The 23,166-nt window shown below is 42.5% G+C and overlaps 1 protein-coding gene across 1 annotated transcript; it reads left to right on the forward strand.

Annotated features, from left to right (window-relative positions):
• The first annotated feature begins 1,168 nt into the window (after positions 1-1,168).
• On the forward strand, positions 1,169-22,429 carry CLUL1 (clusterin like 1). Its single transcript, XM_008160124.3, has 7 exons — positions 1,169-1,283; positions 2,396-2,544; positions 7,411-7,578; positions 9,418-9,829; positions 13,322-13,459; positions 19,731-19,945; positions 22,241-22,429. The coding sequence occupies exons 1-7, from the start codon at positions 1,178-1,180 to the stop codon at positions 22,427-22,429; spliced, it is 1,377 nt and encodes a 458-aa protein (XP_008158346.2). The 5' UTR covers positions 1,169-1,177.
• The last annotated feature ends 737 nt before the right edge of the window (positions 22,430-23,166 follow it).

Consider the following 23,166-nt stretch of genomic DNA (forward strand, 5'->3'; position numbering starts at 1 on the left):
TAAATCAGAGAAAAGTGAAGGTCCTTCAAGGAGTTGGTGGTAACTTCACTGGAGAGATACTGCAAAGTTAGTGGTAAATACATTTAAAAGTTTCATTTGCTAAATAGGGTCATAATAGAAAGAGAAGTTAGTTCAAGTAATAGATGTAGATGTATGCAAAATATGATAACTTTTTAACTACTAGTACTGATGTTATTTTATTATTATATTAAAAAGATACTCCTAATGATGACTAAATAATGGGAGGTTTTTTGTGTGTTTGGGAAGAGGTAAAACGTTTTATAGATTTAACTTTATTAAAGCATACAGTTAAGTCATTTAACTTTCCTTTGTAAAGTTTTAACCATTTGCATTTTAAGTGTTTGTAATTAATGTATATGAAATCAAATCTAAAAGGAAATTTATTATCTAAGAAGAAAAACATGTAACTGTGAATGATTTATATATGTTGATGGGTTTTATGACTATGAGAAAATGTGGGAGGCTGCTTTGTTCCATAAAAAAAAAAATAAAGTTGGCCCTAAACTGTTTGGCTCAGTGGATAGAGTGTCAGCCTGCAGACTGAAGGGTCCCAGGTTCGATTCCGGTCAAGGGCATGTTCCTTGGTTGCTGGGCACATCCCCAGTAGGGGGGTGTACAGGAGGCAGCTGATTGATGTTTCTAACTCTCTCTCCCTCTCCCTTCCTCTCTGTAAAAAGTCATTAAAAATATTTTTAAAAAAAAATAAAGTTGTAAAAAAAAAAAAGTATTTAACCATCTAGGTGAAAATTCACTTGAGGTTCAGATTTGGAGGGGGGAAATCCCTCTGGTATATTTGAGCTAATTCTGTGTTTGGGGGAGTTCACTGTTGACAAGGAAATAAAATGGAATTTGGATTCTATGGGGCTGTGAGCCATACTATTCGTTACCTTACATTTCACGTACTTCCGATGGTGACCTTATTTAACTGTCGTAAAGAATGTAAACAAACTGGAGACCTGGGCTGTCTTTTTTTTTTTTTTAACTTATATTTCAGGTTCCCTATGTCTCAGGCCTATGAATTGTGTAAAGTCATAAAGAAAAATTGACAGGAAAATGCTTTGAGTCACCACGTGTTTTCAATGGGTGCCAACAGACACTAACCTAGTGGCAGGCATCAGATGCGGGTTTGTTTTTCCTCGGCAGGGACAGCGGGAACATGAAGCTGCCACTCCTGGTGTTTACTGTGCATCTGCTGTGGCTGAAAGATTGTCCCTGTGCACCTACGTGGAAGGACAAGGCTGCTGTCCACGGGCGCCTGACGGGTATGCTTAGTGTCTCTGTCTGTGCCGTGTCCTGTTGGCAGGTCCTGCGGGCACTTACAGTGATTTACAGGGGAGAGATAACCGTGTTCATCACGGCCCTCTGGCTTCGTGGTGAGATAGATGTCCTCTAGGCACTCAAACCAAGGAGACGTGACGCCAAACATCTGGATAAAAATAGAAAATTCCAATTGAGGGTCTGAGAACATTCCTATGTCCAGATGTTTGCTATCACACAGATAAAACTTGCCAACTTTTTGACTGCATTTCTTGGTATCGTCCAGATGTTTGGTGTCCTCTAAGCACAGCTTTAATGAACAGTGAAATTCTTTGCTAGCATTTGAAAAATTTAAACAAAGTATTCTGTGCGGTTATTCTTGAGATAGTGAGAGAATGGGTTATGATGACATTGAATCTGGTTGGTCTGTGCTCGTTAACTTCTGACCTTTGCTTGATAATATATGTTTTGGGTACTTCACACTTAGAGCAATTCGTCAGTTAAAATGTTGCTTTTGGGGGGAATCTAAATTTGGAGGCAAGAATGAGGTCTTTAGGAAGCCACGTTGGCTATTGTGGAGAGAATTATAATGAATTTTATACTCACTAAGGGATTATTGAAATGTGTAAGAGATGTCTGGTAGGTTATTTAAGAATCTTGCATTAAATGAGATACTTTCGAGGGAAGTCATTGAAGCTGAGAGAAAGGGAAATTGCTCACTGGGTTTGAGGTTCCCGGTTGGGTATTGAACATAAATTGTGAAGAAAATGCAAACTTTTCTATAATACAAACACACTTGAGCTTTAAGTGAAAGAAATAAAATGGATAAATGAAAACCGGCCCTGAGTAACATGGCAAAATTGAGGTTAAATGAACTCTGACTTGTCTGGGAGCTCAGCAGTGAGGAACAGAAGGCATTATCCATGTGGCAGCTGGGTCCACGTGGCAGCTGACAGCTAATTCATTATGATCTGCTTTCAGCATCTGATGCTATAAAAGAACAATTAAATATCTATCTAGAAGACACGGAAAACGTGGGTGAATTCATTGTATTTTGATGCAGATGCATTGTAATCTGATCAGATCTCAAAGAAAAAAGCAGCAACCTATCTTTTAGGTTTTTCTGAGCCTGGCGATATAGGTGTTGATGAAGAGGTGAAGAAGGCTTTGATTGGTATGAAGCAGATGAAAATCATGATGGAAAGGAGAGAGGAGGAACATACTAATCTAATGACAACCCTGAAGAAATGCAGAGAAGAAAAACAGGTACAGTAATTGAAAATAACATCTGTTCTTAAACATATCTAGACCATAAATATTGCACTTACAAGGGCAATTGATGACTCCCCCCCTCCCCCTAATAATAGATTTTTTGGAGAGCAGATCTTACTGAAGAAATAGTAAATGTTTTCAAAGAACATATTCCTTATAGAACAGGCCTTTGCAGGGCTCCAGACCCAAGAATTGTGGGGACTCATCTCTGTTTGGGAATGCTGCTTTCTAAAAATTGCTTTATCCTTAGTTCCTTCTGAGTTAGGATATGAGTCAGAAGTGTTCAGTGAGTTTTTGGCTAGATCAGTGGTCCGCAAAGTTTTTTGATCTCCTATCCCTATTCCAAAAACATTTGTTAGCATTCACTCCTAAACGTTATGCATATTCATTTATTTATAAATTAAAAACATGAGTTACTACCACCTACTAATAGTTCAAGGCACAAAATACCCTTAGGATGAGGTTCGTGGTTAGCTAGGGGGAATGTAAGTTTGTATTTCAAATAATCTAGATATTTTGAAATATTTTAGCCCATGTGCCAGAGCCGATTAGATCGTCAGATTTCGATCTGTCACCGATAAAGAGCGCAGAACGAAGAAGTGTCAGCTCTGCCATTTGCTTCGTGTCTTGCTGAGCTGAGATTATTCATAATCTGCTGGGTTTTTAGCCTCCTGTCCGGTTAGTGAGGGCTAGTTTAGTTAAAACTAGACAATAAAAACCATCATGTAACGGAGCCTTCTGAAGCCCAGCTCATTGCAATTGGCTGCAAGTGAACAGAGAGAGGAGGCCAATGTCAGTGCTTCTGGAATGTGAGCCCCCCCGCCTTCCCCAGGCTCCTCACACGCCGTCGGCCTCATGCACTGGTCTGACACAGCACCACAGAGCACCAGGGTATGAAAGAGTACATCAGCCTGATCATTCTTTAAATTCAGGTACCTTCACCTGACAGCTGTGGTTCAAACCATGTATCTTGCCAACAGAGCATACACATTACACTGAGTGGCCAGATTATTATGATCTCTGAACGCATAATAATCTGGTCACTCAGTGTATATCCTATATAATAAGAGGCTAATATGAAAATTGTCCCTTCAACCAGGAGTTCAACCAGCAGGCAGGCCGGCCAACCGCCCATGTCCCCTCTCCCTGGCCAGGCTGGGCGGACTCCACCCATGCACGAATTCATGCACCAGGCTATATATATATATATATATATATATATATATATACACACACACACACACACACACACACACACACTGAGTGGCCAGATTATTATGCGTTCAGAGATCATAATAATCTGGCCACTCAGTGTATATTCAAATGTCCATGGAAGATGTTAAAAATTGTTCATATGCTACAATTATGAAGCTCAATACATTTCTAAATTATCGACATTGCGTGGCTCATAGTTTAATAGCATTAACCATTACCATAACACTCAAAACAATTAAAACATTTTTAAAAATTGTTTTCCAGTATTACCCTTTAAATCAAAGAGGAGATCAAAACTTTAACAAACAGAACTTGGGAAATGTTTTACATTTTAACATTAAGAGGAAATTACTTTTAAAATGTGTTTTCATTAAATAATTTTAAAACTGTGGTAAAATACACATAATATAAAATTTACCATCTTCATTACTTTTAAGCGTACAGTTCAGTAGCGTTAAGCACATTCACGTGGTTGGGCAGCCAATCTCCAGAATTCTTTCCATCTTACGAAACTGAAACTCTGTACTCATTAAACAACTCCCCATGTTTCCTCCCCAGAGTCGATTTTTAAATTTAAAAATACAAATAGGAGTTCTAGTATTTCCTCCCTGTACCTATGAAGGTGGAGGCCACCGAGTCTCAGGTGGCTGCTGGGATTCTCTCCCCCTCCCAGCACGGTGGCCTCCGGGCCAGTGAGCTATTGGAGCAGGGCTGTGTGACAAAGCGGCAGTCGCCTGTCACCACACCTACACCCCCACATCCTGCCGGGTCCCTAGCAGGAAAGGAGATTGCCTGACCAGCAGCTGAAAGCCCCCCTTCCTTCTGGCAGCAAGCAAAAGGTTTTTAGGAAATTAAAAATAGCTCCTTCCTGAGGAGAATGTGGAAGCTTCTGGAGCTTCACTCTTCCCTGCTGGGCTTGCGAGCCTGGCCACTGGGACTAAGGACACCAAATATCACTTATAGGCCATGCACAAAACATCGTCACGTACGCCCGGCCGGCGTGGCTCAGCGGTTGAGGGGTGATCTGTGAACCAGGAGATCACGGTTTGATTCCTGTTCGGGGCACATCGCCGGGTTGCAGGCTCCCTCCACAGTGTGGGAGGCAGCCAATCAACGATTCTCTCTCATCATTGATGTTTCTATCTCTCTCTCCCTCTCCCTTCCTCTATGAAATCAATAAAAATGTATTTTAAAAAATAAAATAAAACACTATCACATATAATTCTTCCAACACCTGGGTAAACCATTACCGTTACTTTCATTTACAAATAAGGAAACTGTGGTTCGAGGTGTTAACAGGTTAACGCGTCACTGTCATGAATGGCTGGGGAGAAAGTCAGCTGGTGCTTTGCCTGTGGGACCCAGTGGCTTTCTGTTTTTCTCCCTTTCCCCAGCCTCCTGGCAAGCCCAGGGTGGAGTCCTATGAAGAGAATGCTCCAGTTAGGGTGGGTGAGGTAAGCAGGAGTTGGTTTCCGTTCTGGCCCTAAAGAACCCTAGGACTCTTAAAATTTTAATTTTTCTTATTGTATAAAAATTCAGGGAATCACACTCTTAAGATCTGGACACTCAATTAAAAAAGTTATTTGTTTTTAAAGAAAAACTTGTTTAACCTTAAGTCTCCTAAAATTACTTTAAACCCAGAATAGGGGAGAGTTTAGACAAACTATGAATTGGTATACATGGGGTTGGTGCCCCCCATTTCCCAGTACTGAGCACCACCCATCCTCAGTTGACCCAGGATCATATCAACCCCCCTCCTCAGTCCCTTCCTAGTAATATTTAGTGAGAGCATCGGAAACTTACTAAACTGGAAAACCCTAGGGTGACTTAGTTTGCCCCCACTCCAGGTTCACATGGGACTTGAATAAGCTGTAAATTACAGGAATTGATATGGACTGTCAGTGGGTGAGACATTTAGGGGGAAATGGAAGGAATGGGCAGGGCATTCCTCAACCAGAGATCTGCTTCCTCCATGGCAACATTTCACTACCAAAACGTGGGGCGTGATTTGGTATTAGTTTTTGTTATGCTCTTGGGGGCCCGTGGGAGAAAACTGGGAAATACGACAAATAACTTGCTTAATGCCTTGCTTGCTTATCTCACTTAATACAAAACCTTAAGAGGTAGATCCTATTTTTTAAAAAATATTTTTATTGATTTCAGAGAGGAAGGGAGAGGGAAAGAGATAGAAACATCGATGAGAATCATCGATTAGCTGCCTCCTGCACGCCCCCACTGGGGATCAAGCCCACAACCTGGGCATATGCCCTTGACTGGAATCAAACCTGGGACCCTTCAATCCACAGGCCAACGCTCTATCCACTGAGCCAAACCAGCTAGGGCCTATTTTTAATTCCCATTTGCCCAAGGGCACACAGTGACTGTAGTTTGGAACTGGACATATTGGGATTTAGATTTATGATGACACTGAGCAGACTATTTAAAACTGGGACTGAGAAAAGCTGGGTGGTATCGTTGCCTGTCAAGGGGAGGCACCCTCCCTCGAGAAGATGTAGGGGTCTCGAACTGCTCTGCAAAGGAGGTAAGAAAACCCTGGCTGGGTCACGAGGCACATTTAGTAGGCTGGGCCCCGCCAGTCCTAATGTGGGACATAGCAAATGCCACCTGGCTTAGCCTCCGAATTCTGCCATGAGGGCAGCTGAGCAATGCGGGCCCAGCCAAGGAGATGCAGGAGACGGTCAGCGCCCGGGTGTTCCTTCGGCTTCATATGCCAGAAAAGGGTGAATTCTTCTTTTTTCACCAGTTGAAGACACACACTAACTTATGTGTAAGCTCAGAAAAATGGCTTCCTCGTGTAGTTTTCACGGAAGGGGGTGGCCCTTAGCTCTGCCGCTATCTTCTAATGGCTGGGTCCATTATTCCCCATAATTCCCCTGAACTACATCTCGGGCCCGGGGGGGCCTGCCTTCAGAAGTCCGCACTTGTAGGGAGACCAGGGGACCGGCGGGGGGCCAGCCTGAGAGCCTGAGAGGAGCTCAGGGGACAGGGCTGAGGTTCTTAGGGACAGTGTCACTTCTGCTGGGCTCCTTACCACCCAGAGTGGGACCTGGCCAAGTGCAGCAAGTCACCACAAGGGGGAGTGCTTGGAATATGGACAAGAAGAATGAAAGTGCAAAACATACAGCATCCCCACAATTGGAATTATGAATAGGAAGGCTTGATTTGATATACAAGAACTGCACTTTCTCGCAGTGTTAAAAACCTACAAAACGTAAAGGCAGCATAACTGAAATAGATTAATGTGTCAGCTTTCTAAGCCTTAAAACTACCTTCTACATCCCTCAAGAACTAGATATAAAGACAGACAAGTAAACATGTTACCGTTGTTCCCCAAATTAGGGACTGCGTCTAGTAATGTCTGTCCCATAGCAAGCACTCAATAAATACCCAGTGAATGAATAGACGAACAGATGGATAAGCTTTTCACAGTCTTCAGTAGGAATCCATCAGTGCTCTTAATCGAAGAGGAAGCTTTCTTTGGGGTAGATCTGTCGGCAGCTAGGGGCCTGAAGAAGGAATGAAGAAGTAGTCTAGAATGGGGGTATTTTTAAAGAGTGAAATCAACTAAAGTATACGTAGAGTCATGAAATGCAAATAGGATGTTTGCTTCCACTTTTTAATTAGGAGGCCCTGAGACTTATGAACGAAGTTCAAGAACATCTGGAAGAGGAAGAAAGGCTATGCCGGGAGTCTTTGACAGATTCCTGGGACGAGTGCAAGTCTTGCTTGGAAAGTGACTGTGTGAGATTTTATACAACCTACCAACCTGGTTGGTCCTCTATGGGAAATGTGGTAAGGGAATAAAAGAGCTTAAGATTTTAAAGTTTTTAAGGTATCTTCTTCAACTTACTTTTAAATTTTTTAAATTTATATTAATATTTAGAATAGAGATGCCTGATATGATATTGGCCTTTTGCCATCTAGAATCTAACATTCATGTTTATGCATGATTCGCCTGGCCTGCACAATTTATAAGTTAGAACAGCCATTGAATATTTGTCCCTCCCTTGAATGACACCGTGTGAATGACACCCTAGCGCTTTCTGCCTTGCATTTATTATTTGTGAACACATTCCCACCAGATTGTAAGCTCTACAAAGGCAGGGACCATACTCCACTTATCTTCATCAAAGCATTATAGATATCCAATAAATGTTGCTGAATTGCATTCTCAAAATAATAGCAGTATGGTCTCTGATTTCAAGCTGTTCTAATTGTTTCCCCCCTGGAGGCCAAACATGTGAAGACGTCCTCTGCCTCCTGGATCTCTCCTCCAGTGGGCTTGCCCTCCGTGGCATCTTACACATGCGTGTGCACACACACACAGCCTCGTGTTCCCCTTGAGCCTATCCATGCATGTCTGACAGGACTGGCGTGTTTTCTTTTTGTCCCCTCTGGCTATCTTCTGGGCAGAGGGAATCGCAGAGGGAGGTGACCTGAATACGATGAGCTCTGCCCCACAAAAGTCTCCCACTCTCTTGGCCTGGATTTCCCTTCCCCTTCACGAAGTGAGCTGAATACGGGACGGAGTGAAGTTTCCCTCTGCATCTTGGAGCATGCACTAATTAGAGTGTGCTCCCGGCTTGGCAGTGCCATGCCCAATTACAGAGGGAACAACCCTTAGGATGATTCATATGCCAAGTTCATTTGCCTCCCCTGTTCATTGCATCTGCTCTGTTTTCATTGCCACTCTCAGTAAGAACTGGCGGGAAGTCAGGAGGTTTGGAGACCATTCCTACCTGTGCCGGTTGTGTGGTCTCGGGAACATTTCTTGGTGCTTTAAAGTTTTGCTCTTGTAAATGGATTCAGGTAAACAGACGCTGGCAGAGGGAGAGGCAGACGACCCACCCAGATTACTTTTTGAGAAAGGCGTGAGTCCTCTAAGAATTTCCGGAGAATTCTTTGAACCGCACTGAGATGCCACAGCAGTGATGTTCGGTAGTTGATACGTTCCGTAACTCGCAACGCAGCAGCCATTTCACTATCACATAAAGGCAATTATGTCCTGGCACAAACTTAGCTGTGCCATAGATGAAGGAGAACATGGTGTGACTGCTGGAAACTCCTCCCAAGGAGTCGGGAGTTCTATAATTAGAGCTTCATTCCTCTCACTGCAGCTCCGAGGGCTTTGCTCACTGCCAATGAGTAACCATCCTAAGTAACCTGTTTAGCTGTACTAGGCACCTCTACTTCAGTGGGACTGTTTTGATGGGATGAGAAAGAGAAGAACATAAGGACACGGACGATATTCCACCGAAGGGGGAAGAGAGAACTAAGACACTAGGATAGAGGTGAGACCAGAGCCTTCTCTACAGTGCCCTTCGGACCACGGCATGCCAACCGCCACCCGCCTGTGGCTTGCCAACGATACTGAAAACTTGGCCTTGCGAGGCCTTTGATAGGCAAACATAAACCAGAAGGAATTTCAGATCCTGTTTCCACCGTCAAAGCCAAAGCCCGTACAGGAGTGTTAATGAGTTATCTTCCCTTGAATCACCTGTTCCTGGTTTGCCCAGATTTGTTCTTGATTTAGAACTACTCTCGGCTTACTTTAAAATTTACAATAAAAAAAAAAAAAATAGCCCAGAGAGAAAATAAAATTCTATTCCATTTCTGTCCCCGACCCCACAGATTGGACAGTTTTTTAGGAAGATCTATCAATTCCTGTTCCCGCTCCACGAAGATAATGACAGAGAGCTCCCCGTCGGGGAAAAGGTCCCGGAGGAAGATGCACAAGTGACCCAAATAGAGCACATGTTCAGCCAACTGACCGTGGACGCGGGATTTCTCTTTAACAGGAGTTTGAACGTCTTCAAACAGATGGAGCGAGAATTTGACCAGGCCTTTCAGTCGTATTTCATGTCAGATACAGACGTAATCGAGCCTTCCGTCTTTCCAGCGTTATTCAAAGAGCCAACCGAAAACGCCGACCTCCCCAGCCTCTTCCAGCTGCTCTGCGGTTTGGGCCTCTCCGTTTACCGGAGGGTCAGCACCACAGTCACTGAGACCCTGAACGCCATGGGGCACCTGCCCAAACACCGAGGCGAGTATTACAAGGTTGTTTTCACTTAGATGTTCACACTAACGTCAAGTTTTATTTAGCTGTGGGGATGCTAGACGTTTCTAAGTCCTTGTACGATGTTTCTGAGAGTGGCGATTTCTGGAGAATCGAAGTTTCAGGGCCTTTTAGAAGCTTTGAAATCTGCCAAACACCATCCCTCTCCCATCCTCCTCCGGAGCTCTGTGGGGCTGTGCTGTCATTAAAACAAAAGTATCGAAGATGAAAAAGAAAATGCTGGTAGGGTGAGAACTCTGCGGGGGAAGAGGTTTCCTCCTTCATTAAAACTCATGTGGATGCTCAGCTCGATTCTGCTGGAACATCGAGGAGTTTCTTTGAAATCAGTCTCCTCAGCTCCCAGTGTGGTCAGAAGCCGAGTGTCCCAGAAAACCAGGTCATATTGAGTGCCCTCCATGCCTCCTCTGCATCACTACCGTAATTCCTTACGTCATCACATGTGTGCACAAAACCACAGGAAATGCTCACAGGCAAACCCCAAGCTACAGAAATAGGAATTTCTGTGAACGATGGGAATTGCCTTTTACTGCCCTGGCCGGTTGGGCTCAGTGGTTAGAGCATTGGCCCACGAACTGAGGGGGTCTCGGGTTTGATTCCCGGTCAGGGGTACATACCTCGCTTGCAGGTTCCCCAGCCCCAGTAGGGGCACGTGTGGGAGGCAACCAATCGATGTGTGTGTCTCTCTCTCCCCCGCCTTCCTCCCTTCCAGTCTCTCTAGAGATCAATGGAAAAATGTCCTTGGGTGAGGACTTAAAAAAAAAAAAAAAAAAAAGAATTGCCTTCTACCAATATCGCTCATGCCCACGTCTTAATATTTCATGTTGGAAAGCAATTCTGCTTTATGTCTCAAGGCAGAAGGAGGAAACGCCCTCGGGCTTCTGTGGAGTGGCTGGGACGCAGCATCTCAGCGACGAGAGTGGCCGCGTGGGCCCACTGTAGGGTCTGCGTCTCCTTGGACTTATTTCCTACTGACCACTAGGCCAAGTAAAAGGCTGCTCCCCTCTGACATGAAAAATAAAATATGACCATGTGAATGAACCTGGAGGACATTGTGGGAAGTGAAATAAGCCAAACACAGAAGGACAAATACTGCACGGTTCACTTATATGAGGAATCTAAGCTAGTCAAACTCACAGAAGCCAAGAGTGGAATGGTGGTTGCCAGGTGCAGGATGGAAGGGGAAATGGGGAAGTGTTGGTCGAAGGGAATAAAGTTTCTGTTGTATACCATGAATAAGTCCTAGAGATCTATTGCATAGCATAGTACCCATAGTTAATAACACTCTATTGGATACTTTGAAAAATTGCTAAGAGGGTAGCTCTTATATTAAGAGTTCTTGGTAATAACAATAATGATAATGATAATAATAAATAAGAGGGCAGGAGGAATTTTTTGAGTTGATGGATAATTTTATGGCATAGATTGTGAGGATGATTGCATGTGTGAATACTTATTTCCAAACTCACCAACTTGTATATATTAATTATATACAGATTGTTTTGTATGTAGGAAAAAAGGGGCTCCTTCTAGCTGACTATTTTGCAATTACATCAGCTGTAGTTGGCAACATTTGAATCAAATTCTCCAAGTTGCCATGACATTGCATAGCAGGCCTCTATGGAGGAGGGGCTTGCCTCACACGGTCAGAAACTGAAGCCAGGAAAAAAAACACATTACATCCTTCCCGTCCCATTGTTCCACGAGGAGAACAGCCATCGTTACTGGAATTGTCATCAGGCTCTATTTCAGGGTCTGGTGGACTTTTCTGGTAAGTCAGGTGTTTTGTCTGGTATTCCATTCTGAGATTCCAAGTTCCCCAAATATTCAGGACAACATAAGGACAACACACTAAACATATCAATGCAGGGATGATACTGGATAAATTTTGCCTGCATTTTTAAATAGCTATCAATTGTCTGGGAATAATAGTCCAACGATAAAGAACATGCTCATTGAAACAAAATTATGCCCTCCTCCTACCCTAGCTTTCACATTGTGTAGCTATCTCACACATGAGTTGCTACATTCAAATGTGCACACAAGTACTAGTAACTCAGACAGTTGGAATCTAAACCATTTCCCCACCACTGCAACTCCCTCCTCCACCACCAACTCAGAATGCGCGTTTCCACCAGTCTGCAAGAGGTTCCTCCCCATTCACACACTCTGGCACCAGCCCCTACTCTCAGCTGGCTCCTGGGCCCCCTCCTCCCTGCCCCACAAACCACCTTCACCTCAGGGATAACTTGAAGATCCAGGGTCCCCTATAAATGCAAACATTAAAAACAAAATATATCTTTATATATTTTGTATTATATCTTTATACTCTTCTTTCTCCAGTAACCCTACCCTAACCAGATGGTATGCAGCAAGCATACAATTGGACATCCGCCAAGGGGTCCTTAGCGCTGCTGCGGAGGCAGAAGAGGCTCCCGCCACCGCCGCTGCACTCGCCAGCCATGAGCCCGGCTTCTGGCTGAGCAGCACTCTCCTTGTGGGAACGCACTGACCCCCAGGGGGCAGCTCCTGCGTTGAGCGTCTGCCCCCTGGTGGTCAGTGTGCATCATAGCGACCAGTCATTCCACCATTCAGTCAATTTGCATATTATGGTTTTATTATATAGGATAGGCAGGCAGGGCTGGAGGGTATTTACATGTGGTTTCCATCACTTTTCTGGACAGGTGGTAAGTGAAAAGTAAACCTATAGCCTCTAGAAAATCCATCTAATGAGAAGACATTTTGCACTTTGCTCCTTTTTAAAAAAAAAAAATATATATACATATATATATTTATATATTTATATATATATACTTATTGATTTCAGAGAGGAAGGGAGAGAGATAGAAACATCAATGATGAGAGAGAATCATTGATTGACTGCTTCTTGCACATCCCCTACTGGGGATCAAGCCTGCAACCCGGGCATATGCCCTGACTGGGAATGGAACCGTGACCTCCTGGTTTATAGGTCAATGCTCAACCACTGAGCCACTCTGGCCAGGCACAATCCCCTATTTAGTTAACCCCACTGACATCAGAAATAATAGTGATAAAAATAAGACTAAATTTAAAAGATTTCATATCTACAAAGGAACAAAATTAATGAAAGCTGTCCTCTCCTACCCCATCAAGTCTCTCTCTGAACAACAGTTACCATTAATAATTCCTCATGATTCCCTCCAGAAAATAAAATTCTTTCTGGGGGTGGGGCAAAGGGAGTGTACTCATAAGGATGAGTAATAATAATTTGTAAGGAGATTGCTGAATCAGAGGATATATACAGCTCTCAATAGATGCCAAATTGTCTTAGCATATGGTTGCACCAACATGCACTCCTATGACTAAATACAGGAAGGAGATTTTGAAAGCACCGGTAAGAAACAGAAATGGCATTGCTATCCACTCCCTTGAAGTGCAGACGGTGATGACACTGACGTGTAAATGCTGTGTTACCTGCAGACACTGACCCTGGAGGCCTGAGTTCAAAGACAGTGCCTGTGCGAGACAGAGGACTATGCGGAGAACTTGGCCAGAATCTGTCAGGATGTTTCCGATGTCATGCAAGATGCCAAAAATGTCGGGGTTCTCTATGGGAAGGTAAGTTATTATTATTTTCTCAGGGTTTCCATGGTATTCTGGTCAGAGGTTAAAAGAAACAAACCTCACTTTTCCAAGCATCGTGGGTTTATTGGCTTCCCTTCAAGCACTTTTTTAGCGAGCTCATTTTCAGATGGAGGTGCTCAGTGTAGCGTATAAACTTCTATTATTGAAAAGTGGGTAAAATCACTTTTTCCCTTCTTAAAATTCCCTCCCTTTCCTGTGGAAGTTTTTATGGTTGAAGACCAAACAAACACAACTGTGTGCAAAAGAGAACTATGAACAAATTAGGACAACTCCTTCCTTCTTGCTGAAAAGAAAGAAAGAAAGAAAGAAAGAAAGAAAGAAAGAAAGAAAGAAAGAAAGAAAGAAAGAAAGGAAGGAAGGAAGGAAGGAAGGAAGGAAGGAAGGAAGGAAGGAAGGAAGGAAGGAAGGAAGGAAGGAAGGAAGGAAGGAAGGAAGGGAGAAAAGAAAACCCCCCAATGAAGGCAATCTTCCCCTTAAGTAAGCAAAATTTTAGCCAAGTGATTTTTTTTTCTTTTTGAAAGTGGAATTAACTTTTTCCACTTGGTGGGTTAATTGCTAATTGGTATTTAAAATGGAAAGTGGCTGCTCCTCACAAGCCCCACGCAGACTTCGCTCTCCCAGATCTGACCACGGCCGTTGTCCACCCCCCGGAGAGAAATCCTTCTGCCCACAGGACCCCACACCGCTTTCCTTCCCGCTTCCCTCACCTCCCTTTACTTCCCGTAACTAAAGTTGCTCCTTTGGCCCTAGCCGGTTTGGTTCAGCGGATAGAGCTTCAGCCTGTGGACTGAAGGATCCCAGGTTCGATATTTCTCTCTGTCTTTCCCTTTCTCTTCCACTCTCCCTGAAAATCAATAGAAAAATATCCTCGGGTGAGAATTAAAAAATAAATAAATAAAGTTGCTCCTTCACCCTACTAGGACCTGAACACAAAATTTCTTACAAAAGCCAAGAAGAGCTTTTGATTCCGGTGCTTCTGTTTGCCAAAGCCCTACAGGAAGGAAATTCTAAAAAGCGTGGCTAGGGGCTTGGAGTAAGAGGTTGAATATAAACGGGACCTTTTTGTGAGAGCCAGGAGGGCCCTATTTTGTCTGAATTGCTAACTGGGTGACTCTCTGCACCTGTGCTTTATCGTTTGGAAACTGGGACTAATATAGCTCCTTCGTACCGATGTTCTGAGGATTAAATAAAATGTCTGAAGTGGTAATGATGCTCATTACTCAAGTGTCTGTTTTTTAAGTCATAGTGTGAGATTGCACACAGAAACAGAAGTTTTCAAAAGAGAAAAATATACACTAATATACTAACCACTTACAAAAATAGTCCCATTCAAACATTTCATCGTTAACTTCCTTTCATCCAGTTAGAAGCGTTAATGAATAATCTCTCACTGATTGTCATAAACTAATACAGATGATGGGGGAGGGGTTTGGAGGAAGGTGGTTAAAAGGTACAAACTTCCAGTTATATCATAAATAAGTACTGGGGATGTAATGTACAACATGATGTCTAGTTAGCACTGCTGTATGGCTTATATGAAAGTTAAGAGAGTAGATTCTAAGAGTTCTACCACAAGGAGCATTTTCTTTTCCCTTTATTCTATCTATATGAGGTGATGAACATTAACTAAACAATGCAGGAATCCTTTCGAAATATATCTAACCAAACCATCATGCTGTACACCTTAAATTTATTAAAGTGATACATGTCAATCATTTCTTAATAAAACTAGAAAAAGATAATACAGAAGATATTAGATAATACAGTATAAACATAATCAGTACACAGCATCGGATAATCGGTACACATGAGATAATGTGTCAGATATGGTACACAGCAGATAACACAGTATACAGGCAATGTAAATTGCTGCAAAGGTAACACATAAAGGAAAGGATGTCCTAATGTGCTCCCCTACAATTTAAAATGTTTACTATAAAATGCATTTTATTGTGAATATATAAAGAACAAAATAATAAAAACTTACTTGTTTCCCTGGCTGAATAGCTCAGTTGACTAGAGTGTCATTCCAATATGCCAAGATTTCGGGTTCCATCCCTGGTCTGGGCACATACAAGAATCAACCAATGAATGCACAAATAAGTGGAACAAATCAATGTTTCTCTCTCACTCTCTTTAAAATTAAAAAACAAAACAAACCCTCATCTAAACGTAGATTAAGAAATAAAACATTACCAAAAACAGATGCAGTCCCCGCTGTGCCCCTTCTACATCACATTCTTTTTATCCCCTAAAAGGAAACTGCTATTTTGAACTTGGAGTTTATTATTCCTTGCACTTATTTATATTTTTATCATGTGTGTTTACATTTAGCACACACACCATACATAGCAACGCTTTATGTTTTTTTAATTTAATTTATTTATTTTTTTAATATATATATTTTATTGATTTTTTACAGAGAGGATGGGAGAGGGATAGAGAGTTAGAAACATTGATGAGAGAGAAACATTGATGAGCTGCCTCCTGCACACCCCCCACTGGGGATGTGCCCGCAACTAAGGTACATGCCCTTGACCGGAATCGAACCTGGGACCCTTCAGTCCGCAGTCCGATGTTCTATCCACTGAGCCAAACCAGTTAGGGCTGTTTTTATTTTTTATTTTTACAGTGTCAAAGTATAATGTTTAAGCTTAAAAATGTGACTCATACAAATGTAAAATGAGGAGACGTCAAGATTAATTTTCCTAGGAACGGGAGAAGCAGCCAAATGTAAAGCTGTTTCAGAGGAGTGCAGGAGAGGCTGAAGTACCTCTAGTCAAAGGCAGACAGAATGTTCAAGTAAGACTGCAAAATTAGATATAAACTTAGTTCATTACTAAAGGACAATAAAACTGTAACTTCTGCAGTTATGTTTTCTATCAGGCCAAAATAATTTACATCTGTACTGGATGAAAATTATTTGCAACTTTCTAATCCATAATTTACATATAATTGCATAGAGTCTGGCCCTTCTCAACAGTAAACAGTAAATCCAACTAGGATCATTTCCCTAGGGCCGTGGTCGGCAAACTGCGGCTCACGAGCCACATGCAGCTCTTTGGCCCCTTGAGTGTGGCTCTTCCACAAAATACCACGGCCGGGGCGAGTCTATTTGGAAGAAGTGGCGTTAGAAGTTTAAGTTTAAAAAATTTGGCTCTCAGAAGAAATTTCAATCATTGTACTGTTGATATTTGGCTCTGTTGACTAATGAGTTTGCCGACCACTACGCCTAGGGAATTAGGTAATCTTTGGGTGGAACTCTTAGCGAATGTTTCATATGACATTGTAAGGACACACAGCCATTCTTTTGCCTCACTGCCAAGTTTTGGACAATTTTTCTTAACATTAATGTTATTGCTTATGTGTTCTTTTGCAACTTGGCTTTTTACTCAGTACAGTTGGTGAGATTTAATCATGCGAATATGTGTTATTGTAATTCATTAATTCACTGTAGTATGTTAGTCAAAGCAAGCATATCACAGTTTACGCATTCTGCTGAAGTACATTTAAGTTGTTTCCAATGTTTCACTCTTACAAACAATTCTCATACATCTTTCAATAAATGATTTGCCTCTTTAATCAACATTTGACTTATTCTTTGTTCTAATACTAAGCACAACTATAATTATAATCTTATATATAAATAAAATAGATTCCAAAACACTGTACATCAATTGTTTTCACCCTTTACCATACATTTTTGGTCACCAGAGTCAGTATTAGTGGCTCTTTTCCTTTTTTCCCCTTTCCAGTGACTAGAACTGGATTTATACACCCAAATTCCAAATGGTAGTTTCCTTCCGAGGGGGTACACGGGTTGGGATGTGGAAGGGACACATCAGGCTTTAACTTTTGGGTAATATTTTATTTTTTAATATAGGTGGTCAGCACGTGGGCTTTATACTGAGGAATTTCTGTCGCTGGCCCAGTTCCTGTTACATAAGACCATATAATTGTCAATTAAACTGGATCTCTTTTGGAAGTGATGTAGGCAATATTAATAATTACTTGAGAACAACAGGCATAAACTGGGACCTCTTGCAGGCAGAAGGGGACCTGTGTGCAGTAGGTTAAAAACAGAATGACCACAATACTTTGCCATTCTTCCCATCAAGAGGTGGAGTCTGTTTTCTGACCTGTGAATCTCGGCTTAGCCAACGAGATACTGGCAAATGTGACCCAAGTGGAGGGTGGAAATGTGCTTGTACATTAAGGGTTGTCCTCTTGCTGGCAGAAACCTACGCATCACCGTGTGAACAAGCCCCGACTAGCCTTCTGGAAGATGAGAGGTGTCAGCGGAGGACCCCGAAATGTGCACGAGGCCATCCTAGGCCACCCGGGCACTCTCAATGAGAGGAAACGAGTGTCCCTTGTAGAAATCTGCTTGCCTAAGATCATGAGGGAAATCACCACCTTCCCCCCACAATTAAAAAACATCTTTATATTAGTAGTCTACAATATAACTGAAATTGCAAATGAAGACATTTTAAAAGGCTATCCATATCTCCTTTCAAATGTATACTGTGTCCTGTTATCTGCGACTCCCCTTGTTTTCACAATAGTTTCTTGAATAACTTTTCAAACATACACTATTACACTTGTATTTACCTACAAGTACAAAGGTCTCCCGCTCCTAAAGATCCCAAAACAATCTCTGCAAAAGTGTGAGGCCCCAGGTAACCTTGGGTTCTACCTATGTACCAAAAAGAACCAATAGCCCTAGCCAGGTTGCTCAGTGGATAGAGCGTCGGCCTGTGGACCAAAGGGTCCCCGGGTTCCATTCCTGTCAAGAGCCCGTACCTTGGTTGCAGGCTCCTCCTGGGCCCGGGCCTGGGCCCTTGTCAGGGCTCATGTAGGAGGCAACCAGTTGGTGTGTTTCTCTCACATTGATGTTTCTCTCTGTCTTGCCCTCTTTCTTCCACTCTCTCTAAAAATCAATGGAAAAATATCCTCAGGTGAGGATTAAAAATAATAAAAGGACTAATAAATGATGTCGAAGACCTGGCTTCTGATTGGTGGATTTCCCCCCACTCCTATCTTGCTGAAGGCACGGTTTTTTAGTAAACAGCAAAAGACAGTTTATCGAGACTGGTCTTTCTTCACAACAACGATCTCTTATGATTTAAAATGCCCTAACGCATGGAAACTTCCATAGTATGTAAAAATATTTCTCTCTTTTCCGCGACCAGCACGGCTAGAGAGCGGGTCCAATTCCTGAGTAGAGGCGGCTGGGGATTGAGAAATAAAAGAAAGAGACAAGACACAAAATGGAAGGAAAAGGCTGGGAACCGGGTGGGACCGCTGCCCTCTTCTGCTGGAGAGACAGTGACCCAGAGCCGGTACCGCACTTTATTTTATACCCCCAAATACCGGGAAGTTTCACCAAAAGTCAAGACAAAGGAGATTATTTGCATTCTTGAGTAGGCCCAAGCATTCCTGGTGCTTGACTGGATTTACATATCAAAACACACTCCCAGACACCTGGGCTGAAATGAAGGCCAAGCTGATAACACTCTTGCCTTTTTGGCAAAGCGTGTTCCCAGGACAAGACTTTGCCTGTCACCTTGGGTTCAGCTGACAATAATTAAAGAGTGCCCATGTGCCTTCCCAGGCGCTCTCTACAATAGTATACAGATAATCTTCACACAATATTAACCCGCTCATCAGCACACCTACATAAGTTCCTATAACGCTGCTACAGTTCGGATGGGCTGTGAGGCCATAATAACAAAGAACTGGAGGATCTTAGTGGCCTGTAAACACAAAGGTTTATGTCTCACGCTACAGCGTGTCCGTTACAGTTTGAGCGAGGTCCTGCTACACATCTCCTCACCAGGATGACAGAGCCTCCACCACAGGGAACGTGAGAAATCCCAAACTGTTCTCAAAGGCTTCCTCCCGACGTGAGACACATCACTTTGAAGAACGCTGTGCTGGACTTCAAGGTGGCAGGAAGTGTGTTCCCCCAGGTGTCCCATCAGAATATCAGTGAGCAGCCCTAATGACTTTCAGAGACAGCACAGAGAGAAGGGAAAGGAAGGGTAACGTTTGTTAAGTCTACAATGTACACGGTGTGATCAGGCACTTTACATTATTTCATTCCCGCCCATTTTACTTCGTTGAAAACTCACTCAAGGTCAAAAGGCTGGAAATAGCTAAAAGGCTAGGATTTAGACTCACATCACCTAACTCCAAATCTCATGGGCCTTTTCCTTTACCACAACACTTTCTTCTTTGTTAGACTGTCCTGATGTACCTGAACTACACGTAAAAGTAGACGAGGCCCTTAAATTGGTCAACATATCCGATCAGCAGTACGTCCAGATTCTCCAGGTGACTCAACATCACTTGGAGGACACTGCGTATCTGATGGAGAAGATGAGAGAGGAATTTGGCTGGGTGACTGAACTGGCGAACCAGACTCCAGGAACTGAGAACACCTTCAATTCCAGAAAGGTAATGGAGGATCCAAGAACAGATATGGAGATTATATGTGCATACGTTGATTTTTTATGTTGACTTGTGTATTTGGGAAAAAAACAACAACTGTAGGAGGATATTCATGTTTCCATTGTGATTGTATTTAGGCTAACTTGTATAATGTAGTGCACGTGGTCTTTAGAATACAAAAAAACTCTATAAAGAAAATCAATTTAAAACACAAAATACTTGGTAATCTAGAGATGGCCAATTCTGCTTAGAGCTGTGGTGCTATAACTAACACAGGTAACCTTGAAGAAACTTGGCCGATATGCCCTAGCCAGTTTGGCTCAGTGGATGGAGCATCGACCCACAGACTGAAGGGTCCCGGGTTTGATTCCAGTCAAGGGCACATACCTTGGTTGCAGGTTCCCCAGCCCTGGTTGGGGTACGTGCAGGAGGCAACCAATCGATGTGTCTCTCTCCCGTCAATGTTTCTCTCTGTCTCTCCCTCTCCCTTCCACTCTCTCTAAAAATCAATGGAAAAATAACCTCTGGTGAGGATTAACAAATAAACAAACAAATAAAAACTTGGCCAATATGGACTTTAAGAGGGAAGACTCAGATTCAGCAACTTGAGTTCAAAAGCTAACTCTGAAACTAGCCAGCTGAGTAAATTTGGGAAAATTCCTCCACCTCTCCAGGCCTCAGTTTTTCTACCTGAAAGATGGGACTAATAATAGCTACTTTAAAATGTACATCTGTAAAGCGATTAGTATAGGTTCCTTATACAAAACAAGAGCTCTGTAAATTATAGCTATTAGTTTTTTACATAATAAGCTACTAAATCACCTTGAAATTTAAACATATTTATACACTAACCTTTACATAAAAACATATTGCCATGGATTTATACCATGCCTCTCACATTCAATCAATAACTCCTTTGATATGATATATAACAGTGACTAAATTTCTTTCCTGACTACCCTTGCCCTGCCACACACATTACATTAATAAACAAATGAGCCAGGCTAGCAATTCCTCATGAGGTCCTGCATACAAAAGTCACTGGACAGAGCCATTGAAGATGCAATATTTTGGGCAGCAAGTCATGCTGGTGACCTGTCCCGATCCTGGGGATCCAGCTACCAGCTCCGGCAGGTGCTGCTGCCAACTGCTCAGCCTGCACCTTCTCCAAAGCACTGTCCTTGGGGCTACTTATGCTCCAGCGCTCCCTGCAGGATCAGGCTGTGGCTAGAGGTCCCCTGAGGCCACATCCTCGACTGGCTTCTCCCTCTTCTCAATCTCGCTTGCCTCATCCCCTTAAAAGTTTCACCTCAGCCAAAACCGGTTTGGCTCAATGGATAGAGCGTCGGTCTGCGGACTGAAGGGTCCCAGGTTCGATTCCGGTCAAGGGCATGTACATTGGCTGCGGGCACATCCCTGGTGGGGGGTGTGCAGGAGGCAGCTGTTCGATGATTCTCTCTCATCGATGTTTCTAGCTCTCTATCTCTCTCCCTTCCTCTCTGTAAAAATTCAATAAAATATATATTTAAAAAAAAAAAAAGTTTCACCTCACCCGGCTGGTGTGGCTCAGTGGTTGACCATCGACCCATGAACCAAAAGGTCACTGGTTCGAATCCCAGTCAGGACACATGCCCAGGTTGCTTAATACTTTGCTTTAATTTATTTATAAGGGATTTTATTTGAAAAAAAAATTTCAAATAGTCCTCTTACGGTTACATCAAGTTGCATATCAGAAAAATTTAATTCAAAGTATTAAAATCAAAGTATATGCACTTAAGAATTCATTAAGACAGCAACTATCATGCATTTCAGATTACTGGTTCTTATAAAAGTCACACGCACATGTATAAAACTTGGTGTATCATGTTAATGTTTGCGGCACAGACAGTAGCACTCACCAAATGTTCCATTTGCTCACTCACGTTTTCCAGCTTCTCTTGCAGTTAAGTGGTGCCATGTGGCAAGGAAATGTGAACAAAATGGCAAGTGTTATTTCTAGTCTGAGATATAGTGAAGAGTCTCTTTCTCTACCGAGGTCACAAAGAAAGCCACGTGTTCCATATGCTACAGCTATGAGATGACATACCTCTGTCAATGCGGGTCCTGAGTGTCTAGATGTATAGAGCCCATAATGGACATGTTGCATGAGTGAGAAATAATTTTTGTTGTATGAAATCGCTGGAATATTGGAGCACATTTGTTACCTCCGCACAACCTAGCCTATCCTGACTAATGTGGTATTAAACTAATCCCGAATGTGCGCTGGGATTTAGTAATCTTTTACTGTTTAATCCTTCTCAGGTAGTTCCAGGTGTTCACCAAGGAAACGTTTCCAAACAAGATGAAACGATGATAGACGTAAGCATTCTGCCTTCCCCCAATTTCACACTCAAGATCCCTCTTGAAGAAAGTTCTGAGAGTTCTAACTTTGTTAGCGACATGCTGGAAAAAGCTGTTCAGCATCTGAAGGAACATTTTAAAACTTGGTAAGCAGAGTGCCTGATTAGGAATGCTTTGTTAACAGACATAGATGATTCATAAAAGGGAAAAAACAAAACTAGTTTTTAAATAACTGGAAAATATGTTCAACCTCATTAGTAACAAAGACAAAATAGCATTGTTTGCCTATCAAATTTGCAAATTAGAAAAAAATATACAAAGTTCCGATAGGAATGTGATAAAATGGGAATTCTTATATATTACTGGTGGGAATATAAACTGTTTCTGCCTTTTAAAAAAGCTGCATGATTATGCATGTCAAAAACCATAAGGTTTCTTTTTGATACAATAATTCCACTTCTGGAATCAATCCTAAGGAATAATCTAAATTTGATTAAAAGTCCTCCCCCTCCCCCCTACAGTCCTGGCTAGGTGGCTCAGTTGGTTGAAGCATTGTCCTGTACACCAAAAGGTTGCCAGTTCAATTCCCGGTCCAGACACATGGCTAGGTCGCAGATTCTATCCCCAGTTGGTGTGGGAGGCAAGTGATTGATGTTTCTCTCTCTCACATCAATGTTTCTCTCTCTCCCCCGCCCTTCCTCTCTTTCTAAAATCAATTTTTTAAAAATCCTTGGGTGAGGACTAAAAAAAACTGCCCCCTACCTCTAGATCTATATTTGCAAAATTATTTAAGACTGGAGACCCGGTGCACGAAATTCATGCACAGGTGCGGTCCCTAGGCCTGGCCGGCGATCGAAGCACAAGCATCTGGTGTGGAAGGGCAGGTC

Source organism: Eptesicus fuscus, chromosome 12 (assembly GCF_027574615.1).
Source record: "Eptesicus fuscus isolate TK198812 chromosome 12, DD_ASM_mEF_20220401, whole genome shotgun sequence".
In the NCBI taxonomy this organism is placed as follows: Eukaryota; Metazoa; Chordata; class Mammalia; order Chiroptera; family Vespertilionidae; genus Eptesicus; species Eptesicus fuscus.